Source organism: Haliotis asinina, chromosome 9 (genome assembly GCF_037392515.1).
Source record: "Haliotis asinina isolate JCU_RB_2024 chromosome 9, JCU_Hal_asi_v2, whole genome shotgun sequence".
Lineage (NCBI taxonomy): Eukaryota > Metazoa > Mollusca > Gastropoda > Lepetellida > Haliotidae > Haliotis > Haliotis asinina.
The window spans coordinates 6,435,756-6,446,684 of NC_090288.1; the positions used below are offsets into that span (position 1 = coordinate 6,435,756).

A 10,929-nucleotide genomic window follows, 5' to 3' on the forward strand; every position below is an offset into this window, starting at 1 on the left:
GTTGTTTGTCCATATCACTATGGTGTTGACCTTCAAATCTACAAACACATATAATGTGATAACGCGCTAGATGAATCGTCTTACATCTGACCTCTAACTGTTTGGCTTAATCAACGCGCAGGGAATTATAGATTCACCATAAAGGTTCCGAATGACCATGGTCAGCTCGATATTGACCGTATTCCGTAAGACATACATCAGATCAATATAAATCAGTTTAATGGGCGGTGACAGTGCTGTGAAGTGGTAGGGTAACATTAGCCATGGGTATGCTACACACTTGAATTTGATACTCTTTGATGTCATTAAAAGCGACGACAATCGTTCCATATAGACAACAGATCAAGAAATCGGACGGATTTATCATGAACATGTGGATCTGAGAAATAATGATTTTACCAGTATAACCTTTACGATGACCTTAACGATAACCTTTATTGTGACTTGTAAGATTTAAGTACCATGGTTTCAAAACATGGACAGTATCCTCGATGATCGCGGCGACAACGATAACTTGTCCTTCGTTCCAAACGACATGTCGACGGTTCGATTTTGTGAGGCTGACATCAAAAGACTGAAGGTTTTCGATTACAGGTGTTCTAATTGTTCAGGCTTAAACCAGCTTTGTGTCCGACCACACAATCCAGTGATTAATTCAATTTGTAACAGAACGTTTCGTTCCAACGTAGTGAATCAAGGCATTGATCACGACCGTTTCTTTATTTTACAAGCGAGATAGGGTAGCCTAGTGGTTAGCGTTCGGTCTTAGTCCCGGCTTCGATTTCCCACATGGGTACAAGGTGTTAAGCCCTTTTCTAGTGACTCCAGTAGTTATACTACTGGAATGTTGCTAAACTCTTTGACTCACTATTCAGCAAGCATAACGTCTTCTGTAACATCTCTTCACTCAACGCCAGACAACAATATTCTTCGAATACATGTCACGGTTTCCACTGGGCATTAAACTCAACATAGTGGAACAAAATGTATGATTGAATCACTGATGATCAGTGATGACACCGGGTGTTCACGATGATAGTATTGATAAGTGGAACTTTTACACATAGTTACTTGAAATATCTCTCAAATGTTGCCTTGGATTGGACATTTGTGCCTGTGTCTGAATCGGGTTTGTGAATATTGGACTGGTGTTGTCTACGTTGTGTCAGGAATATGCAACAGCGTGGACGTTTATAACGTTTACGTGTGCTGTATGTCATATCTACCGATAACAAGAATAGGAGCAGTGTTATCTTCTTATTACCTGTGTTAATCACAGTATCACAGTCTCTACAGGAATGCTGACTGACGGATCTAGGTAAACACGTGTTGCACTCGATAAGAAATGTATATCTGCATTGCATACCATTTGGTAACGGCGATACGACACGTTTTGACTTTTTGAGAATATCAGCTGTTTCTTTTACTTTAATTAAAATATACACCGGTTAACTGAATAGGTGATTGATGAGAGTCATTGCTTCAAGGCTTTAAAACAACCTAATGCTTGACTTAGATAAACATGACAACTTTGGACAACGAGTTCTGCAAATGCAGGCATATTTATGACTAACTAAACCTAACAATCACCATCACCGCTAACTCCACTGGAACCTTATAATTTTCCTTGACTGACTGATCATTGACTACAGACAACGTGCACGACGTGACACCACAGCCATTGGAACGTGTTATTAAAAAAATGATTCTCTCAGATCATGTTCAGTCACTGGCCTCTTACGTCATACGAGGAGCCGTTTGCCGAACATGTTTGAGAACGAAGGACGCTTTTTGCACTCTCATAACATGTGGGAAACTGCTTAGCCAAGTATTTATTCAAAACTTGGTGTTTTAAAGGGATCGAATAGACATGTAAAGACGGGTGTCTATGCAAAGTCTTCTTTAATAACCTTAGTTAAATGATGAAAGGATTATTCCGCGGTATCATTATTCTATGTACATCAATATGCATCAACACAGGATTACGATAATGATTACGGTAATGATTACGATAATGATTACGATAATGATTACGATAATGATAGTGTTCATTTAAATTGTCAAATTCTTTAATGAATTCTAAATTTATTTCCCGTAATCGTCCTCAAGTCGAGATCAATAGTTCGGGGTCGAATAGGCCCATAACAGCCTATATTGTGATTACATAATGCCTACACTGGTAACTTAAAATAACAGTCGCTGCTTGCAATTGATTACGTGTCATCACTCATCGATACCTGTATTCATAATATAAAGAAATCGATTTTCTGGCCCGTCTTCGATTATTTTACAGGCTACGGCTAAACAGTTGGAATATTGTTAAGTGCGGCATGTAACAACAACTAAGCCAAAAAAAAAATCAATACTAAATTAGCTTAAAGGTAATAAGGGAAAATCATGAATAATAGAAGACTATAAATCAACTATGCATACGCACAGAGTCAAGATCGATAGACTTAACAAGTACCCCCTAACAATGAAAATATTGGGGATCACGAACCCTTCTATAAAGCCGCCACAATACTACCAACAGCAATGATAATTGTATGTACACGTTCTAGTCGTGTTCAAAGGTTGTGTTTGCCGTGAGAGTGATATCTGAAGGAGCAGATAAGATACTACTCCCCAGTATCTTAGTATCGGACACAAGGATCTGAGTATTTTAATCCAGTAATTTGTTTGTACAGACTTGGCGTGGTTTTCCTTGTTGCGAATGTTTTGCTTGTTGACTGGAGTCATACAAGGCGCATATTGTAAACAACGCTTTTTACAACTGGGTTGTTAATGCCGGGAAATAGCACAAACGCTGCCGACTAGAGGTATGCTTCAACCAGAGTTGTGTAATGCGATTCGGCTGAATTTATCGTAAAATGTACATTTTGGAAGTGTGAATTTAAAAGGGTGTAAATGGTATAATTCTATTAACATGCCCGTAACGTGTAAAAGTCAACAAAATCCTACATAAACTGTTTTAGGTGAAATAACAACCTTAAACGTCACTACAGGGGTATTTTCCAGACACACTACAGTCAAATGTCGCAATACACCTGAAATATTAAGTCTGTTACATGAAGCTGAGTTGCATGTAATGTAAAATTAAGTGAAATTGGTATATATGTTAAATTCATGGATATTAAATAAATGTTACTCGCTGCTCTAACTTACGAGGGAAACTGAAACCAGTAAAAGCGACAATGAAACTTTACCCCAACTCAACCTTGTATAGTAATGAGGTAGAATAGATCCTGTATTCAAGAAATATGCGACACCCTGAGCTCGAGGCCACGTGAGAATGGCATAATTCATAACACATAATTCATCATTGTAAATCTTGTAAATAGGCAGGTAAATTTAGTCACTAACTATCATAATATATTTATTAATAATTGCAGATATACTCTTGTAACTTGTTTTAATTACATCAAAGCTGTATCCAGTTTACATGTATTGGACTTGGGGCGGGGTCTACAATCCGAAATATAACAAGAATGGATTCACCATTCATAAACATTGACTTGCATTGATGGCATGAGGCTTGAACATTATATATTATATATGAATTGTCCGTGGTGGTGGGACTGATCAGTGGTTGAAGAATTTGCCAAAGACCTGGGCCTAGATTTTCGAAGCTCTCTTAGCGCTAAGACAAGTGCCATACATTAACATTAACTTACGACCCTCCTACCGCTAAGACAGCTTAGAAAATCTAGGCCCTAGGCTCAACTTTCCATGAAGTGTGACACCCATCTTATGTGCCCCAATGTAATATTGCTATCACATTACGGAATAATAAGCAGTAAAAGACATGGCTAATAATATGTTGGCCTGACATCGTAGCTTTTTGTTACGAACTGAATATTTTTCATGACGGTTGTTTTCTGTGAAAGGAGGGTGGATAACCCATATTATCAAGGACACCTAGAATCTTCACCAGACAGTTTTGTTGTGAAACCTGGCATGAACTGTTTTTCGGGTACTTCTTTAATAATTCCGTCTTCCTGTCAACACAATGGACTCTTGATGAACCGGATTAGCACTTGTCATCAGAGATTCATGCTTGTCTTAAGTGTTTGTTGGACTCGTAACTACGTTGAAGCTTGTCATTGCATCCAAGAGGATAAATGCTCAGGTCAAGGCTCGAATATTTGCAGACCACCGACACATTGTTATTGCTGAGTCCGTCGTTGAACCGTGAATAAAACCCACCAATTATAATAGTGCATCCTTAGTATAATTCCAACAAAATTACCTTCACTCAATAAATCCAAATGCAAAAAGTTCACTCCATCAAAGATGATGTTTTGGAAACTGTAGTTGCAATAGCCTTTGGTGTCGTTTTCGAAAACAACGATTATTAAATATCCTTCTCTTGGTCCTGTAGGATGGCCGACATACACAGTCTAGGTTTAAAGGTTTCTATGTAATAATATCACATCAACAAAGAGTATTAAAGTAGACTTTTAATTCTGCATTCACTTCTTGCAAGGTAGGTGAATTATCAACTTAATCCCTTCAGATTATGATACGTCTGACGATGGATTAAGGATCAGACTTTAATCCCGGCTGTCAGCCTCTGAATGCTCGTTCAAAACACATTGCCCAGGCTGTGAACAGGAGTCTGATAAAGCTAATACCCAACCAATCTTGATTACTTGTCTCGGTGGGAACTGTTGATAAAATCCTGTTAGTTTCACCTTAGTGTTATTACTGGAAGTCATCGCCTGAATCTGATAACCCACGTCATAGGGCTTGTAGATTTATTACAGTCTGATAAAGATATTTGCCGAACACCAGACCGATTGATATAGAAACATTGATTGCTGATTGATTTTTTTGCAATAACTTGCAATCATATAAAGTTTAGAACGCGAGGGGCAGTTTTGTTCCCCGTGCAATGAGCTTGAAGTAATTTTGTGACGAAAAAGCAATACATACCAGTAACTGTTGAAGAACAAATCAATAGGTTGCAAGTAATTGTACAGTTGGATCTGTCAACACACAGGGATTCACATAACAGTAATTCAAACTTAGTTATATTGAATTGTATTTAAAGATCCATGATTTGCTGCGGGAAAAGACGACAATGGGCATTGTTTCAAAATATTATGCCTGAAAATCCGCATTATGACATGATTAGGGACGACTGTAGTTAGGTAGCTCAGTGGAAAGGTGTTCGTTCGTCACTCCGAAGTCATGGGATCTATGGGATCTATTCTCTACATGAGACGGTACAACGTTGGAAGCCTGTTTCTGGTGTTCATCTGCTGTTGAGTCGCTTGTTCAAAGCAGAGTGACCACTAGTTCATAACGCATCATTAATTGAAATTCAGTTCAGTTTAGATGAACAGTGTCCTTTCTTTTTTGCATAATAAATTCGGTATATAGAATCTGTACACTGAATACCATCCTCCCATGAAAAATTCTTAAAATATAAATTTAGGGTAAGTACTTAAAAATGTTAAACCTTGTACTCTGTAACGGGTTGTGTCATGGAAGATATAATCAAGTCTGGTAGTTTGCGTACCATTATCCAGTAAATATCAGCTTAAGTCACCTTGGAATGGACTCTTTCTTAAAAGTTTAGAAAGCGAGTTGCATTGATTACTTATCAAGACATACACCGATGTTAGTTTCTGTTCAGGATGAGAGGCATGGTTGCGCTTTAATTGCACTGAATGGTGAAGCAGTTCATTTTGCACTGAATGGTAAAACACTTCATTTTGCACTGAATGGTAAATCAGTTCATTTTGCATTAAATGGTAAAACACTTCATTTTGCACTGAATGGTAATTCACTTCATTTGCACTGAAATGCAAATCAATTTATATGCACTAAATGGTGTAGCACTCCATTTGCACAAAATGCTAAAGCTCTTCGTTTGTAATGGTAAAATACTTGGCCCATTCAAACAATGTAAGAATATCCGACTTCTAACACACCTCTTCATTAATAAATTATGCACTTTAAACATCAATGTTTTCAAAAATGATACTTTACCAATATTTCATCTAGCCTAGCTACAGTCTCGCACAATCAATTTGTTTTTCCTAATATATATTATATTAACGATACAGCTAGTAGTCTGTATACCTCCAACATGTAATAGTTAAAGCTATTAAGGGATTAACTACATTGCACATATCCTGATACAATGGACCAGCGCTAATACATCTGAGATCGATATTGATTTCGCTATTCACGTGCATTAACGATTAGTGCTTAACGACACACGGTCTCTATAGCAGTTTTCTCTTCGGCTATTCTCATTAACATTCAAAAGAACAAAAACGTCAATTCAGTTAAGAATTATTTATACTATATTTTACTTGAAACTGTTATTTTTAAAAATAATAATATGTGGTATTTGACCTAATGACACATCTTGTATTTTGAGAACGTCAATATCCACCCATCCTTCCACACACACGCAGGCGCACATACATACATGCATACATACATGTTTTTAAAAACCCAACTTTTATTTTGAGAGAGACGTATAGTATTGTGCGTTTGGGGTTACATGAATACATCTGTAACGGTATAACAGGCGAAATTCCTGCACACTTTCAACCTCTACTCGTCTATTCAATCAGGACAGACAAGGATTAAAGGTAATTCAAAGCTAAACGAGTACAAGTGTGACCATAAAAGAATCTCATGCTATGGAAAGGTAATAAAACGAATGGAAGCCTATGCCATTACTTGCTCAGGATATATAGTACGTTGTCTTCAGATTGCCGACACGGCAGTGAGAAATCTGGTTGTCAATACATCACCAAAACGGTATATGAAACGTGTGCATTGAGCCAAATCATACATCGCCAATATAATTTTAATATATTTATTCTGAGTTGTATACATCATTTCAATGACCTGTAGAAGGAGTTTATTTATAGCTCTATTGCTGCTTGAATTTACATTAACACCATTAATATTTCAACTCCTTAATTATTGCTCAAGTTCCGGAAAAATATTGATATGATATATATTTGTTTCTATGTTATTTCTCGTAGATATCACCAAGAGGTTAAATTTCCAATATCACTTAGGAGTGAATTTATCGACATTCATAACATATTCTTTGTAATCTGTAATAGATTAAAGGATTGTGCGTTTACACGCGTTTGTCCCTGTGTGTGCTGGCACAGTTTTATATTATTTACCATTCCGCTTATAATGAACTTACTATGTGCTAACAATTTGAAAAGTACTGACATTTTTTCAAGTGGCACTTAATAATTTGGTTAAGCTATGCATACTTCATTTTGACTTTACGAGGTACTGATCGGAAATATAAAGGTATAAACCCAAGAACAAATAGTAGAGAGCTGCCTCAGGTAAAGCCGGGGTAGAATATCGTCAACTTGAATGAAAATATGTACCTTGATCTCATCTTACATCGAGGTGAGTAAATTTGCCCTGCTTTTAGCAGTATCACGACAGGGGACACCAAAAATGGGCTCTACTGATTGCACGTTGAGGATCGAACTCCAAACCACCACGAGCGAACGCTTTAACCACTAGGCTATCGCACCGCCCGGTATGCTCAAGAATCGCTATGACTAATCACAGTTGATAACCAAGTCCACGATGTATTTTCTGATACAAGGCCATATGGCTAATGAGAAAGCTCAACACTCTGAAGAAATAATATCTCTTAGCGGCGTCATTGTGCGACGTTGCCGACTCACCTGTGTAGTACACGTGGGGGACGATGGTCATGGAGGTGCTGCATGTGCTGCTCCGGCTGCTGCTGGGTCGCGACTCAGCTGGAATGGGGGCCGGGGCAGCACCGGGGATGGGGGGTAGGGTAACACCACTCATTCCGCTACCTGTTTTGGCCCAGGGACACCAATGTTACACCTATCGACTGATGATGATTTGCATTGTCATCTCTGTCTGAGAGTATCCAGATTCTGATGCGGTTCCTGAAACCATTAACAGTCCGCTGTTCAAGTTCATACACGTGTGTACACCGTGTCTTAAGACACTCCAGAAAGTCCCAGACACACACATCCACCTTTAGTCAATCCCAGATCAGAGTACCCCGAACCTGTTTGAATCCAATTAATCCAATATCTTAAGGTATCCAGAGTCTTACGTGTAATGTTCTTCGGTAAATCATGAAACTCTCCCTGCTTTGGTTTAAATCCGTGTTTGAAATCTACCCGAATCCTGAAGATCGAGTCACCCAGCACAAGCCAAGCTTTCTCAACACTGTCCCACTAACAAATGGACAAATCTCACAGTTACGGGGTGGCTATGGGCCTCATTGATTTTTTTAGATCCGTTTGATAGCCTTTTGTACCCTATGGATTTTTCCTCACTGGATCGGAACGGGTGTGGACGTTACCAAGTTGTTTTGTGTAAGCCCTGTAGGCCGCGAGAGGGTATTATCAGCGCATGAAACGCGCCACAAAAGGACCTGACATAACTTGGCACAGTCTACAGGCTCATGACTGATTTCGAATTAAGCAGCGAGTGATATACGTTAGTAGTGGCTGTGTTACCTACATAAAGCATGCTGTAAATACTAGCGCGAACTTGTGAGTGCAAGAGACGCGAGTCGCCCTTCTTCCACCTTGACAATGTTAAGTTGTATTGCATTGCTTCAATGCGTCCACGAGCGCGTTATAATCGCTAATCCGTCAGCCTGGGCTAATCTGATAGAGTCAGACTGTGTAAATCACGGGTTGTGTTAAAGGGGAAGTGTACACGAATATATCTGCGCCAACCACGTATTTCCAAATACTTGCTCATTGGGGTCTCGGCATTCAGAACTGGCCATTATAAGACGATTTTAAAATACCAAAGGGCAACCTGAAATAGGCATATTTCCCCTCCCCTTTCCTCTCGCTCGCTGTATTTAACTCGTAACTCACTGCCTGTCACTTTATGTCCTCATTTACCTTGTAGTGACTGTACACGTTACGTTGTCTCTCTGTACACTATGTATTAATACAGTCAACATGCAGATTGTCTAAATAGGTAAAAAGAAAGCGTGTACTTGGAATGGTATTTTTGACACACCCCGCCGCCGTAAAAAAAACCACCCCAAAACACACACCCCTAAAAAAACCAAAAACAAAAAAACAAACAAACAAGAAACAAACCCCAAACAAAACAAAACAAAACAAACCCAAACACCCTCTTATAGTCAATATTGGTATGCCACTTGCAGGAAGTTTACATAATTCACATATAGTTACTGTGATATACAATGCAGAATAACAGGTAGTGAATGTAGTTGAATGTCACACTATTCAACATAGAGTGGAAGCTGTCTTAACCGGCATCTATCCAATCCGGCAAGTTGTCAACACTGGCATAAAATCTCAGTCCCGTCTTTGGCTTGTGCATTTATCATCAGCTCTACAATCCGGCACATTGCCAGAACCGGATTATTTCTTCAGTCCCAAAGAGTGCCGGTTGAGACAGCTTCCACTGTATATCATTGCACATTGTCGATAATCGTGTATTTATCGTGAGACAGCCCGCTGTCGGAAGTATCAGGAGTGTGTGAGTTTAGTTTTACGCTGCACTCAGCAATATTCCAGCTATATGGTGGCGATTTGTAAACAATCAGGTCTGGACCAGACAATTCTGTGATCAACAGCACGATCATCGATCTGCGCAATTGGGAACCCATGACATGTATCAAGTAGGTCATCGAGCCTGATCAGCCGATGCCGTTAGTCGCCACTTACAACAGGTATAGAGGCTTTTTGCAGCAAAGCATGGGTTGGTGAAGACCTATTCTACCCCGGATCTTCACAGGCCACAGTTTGGGTGACGTAAGATTGGTATGATGAACAGGTTCTTATAGAAAGACAACCTTTTTGTTTAGGTGCAACACTATCGTCCACGAGCTCAGATTAAAAGACCTCCATTTGTTTCATATTGCTATATGTCATGGCTATAGTAGAACATAATATTCGGAATTTATTTTGTGCAGTGAAGTTTGATAGTGAATCTTCACATGAAGCTGAATAGTGCCTTGTTGCCGGTGTTGCTGATTTGATGTTGCTGATGTTGCTGATTTGATGTTGATGGTGTTGCTGATTTGATGTTGATGATGTTGCTAATTTGATGTTAATCTTGTTGAATTTAATTCTTTCGGATCAAGATATCTGCTTGCATTATGTCAACGAAATCAAGTTTAAATGTTCAAATACGTATAAGTTTAATTATAAACAGATAATGCTTGAAACACACTACTATTTCAGGCGGGGTATACATGTAATTACTCAGAAATTTGAGGAATGTATCCTCATGTCAAACAATGAAATCCAATATAACACCCAGCTGATCAGTTGTTCAAATCTGTGCTCATAAGATTGTTAATTGGCAGCTATCATGGCCTTGTGATTTCATTGTGTGAGGCGGGAGGAGCGACCCTTGTGTGAAAAACGCCTGAGCGATAATATCAACGTTTAACCATACTGTTGAAAATGAACACCGTTTGTAACGAGCCAAAACGCTTGACGTCACCCTAGCGTCGGGCACATGATTTTGACAGCTTGACAACCCAACAGTGGCCCTGTACATGTTTGCACTGTGATTACATAGATAAGGCTTCCCATGTTCCTCTTGTGTGGTGTTGGCTTACAATAACACATTGTTATTATATTCAGCTCAGTGAACAGGGGGATCTTTTGTCAATATGGATTTTATTCCTGGGGAAGGGTTACCACGCGAAGATCAGTCATGAAGTTTAACATGTATGTTAAAGCTGTCATAATTTGGAGGATCTTTACCCGTTGATATCATTAATGTTATGATGATATTTTTCACTTATTACATTGCATCGCTTTTATTTAAACGTTATGTGTTTGACGTTGATGATGTTTAGCATAAAAATGAACGAGTATCTTTTTATGCCACATTTTTGAGCCTAAAAATGGCTTTCCATATTGGCACCAGTGAATA

The 10,929-nt window shown here is 38.8% G+C and overlaps 1 protein-coding gene across 1 annotated transcript in view; it reads right to left on the reverse strand.

Annotated features, from left to right (window-relative positions):
• LOC137296159 (ankyrin repeat domain-containing protein 11-like) overlaps positions 1–8,488 on the reverse strand; it is a 74,140-nt gene extending 65,652 nt beyond the window's left edge. Inside the window, exon 1 of the mRNA XM_067827860.1 lies at positions 7,692–8,488. Coding sequence (XP_067683961.1) covers positions 7,692–7,824 — 133 coding nt within the window. The 5' untranslated portion in view covers positions 7,825–8,488. The remainder of the gene's footprint in view (positions 1–7,691) is intronic.
• Positions 8,489–10,929: the final 2,441 nt, after the last annotated feature.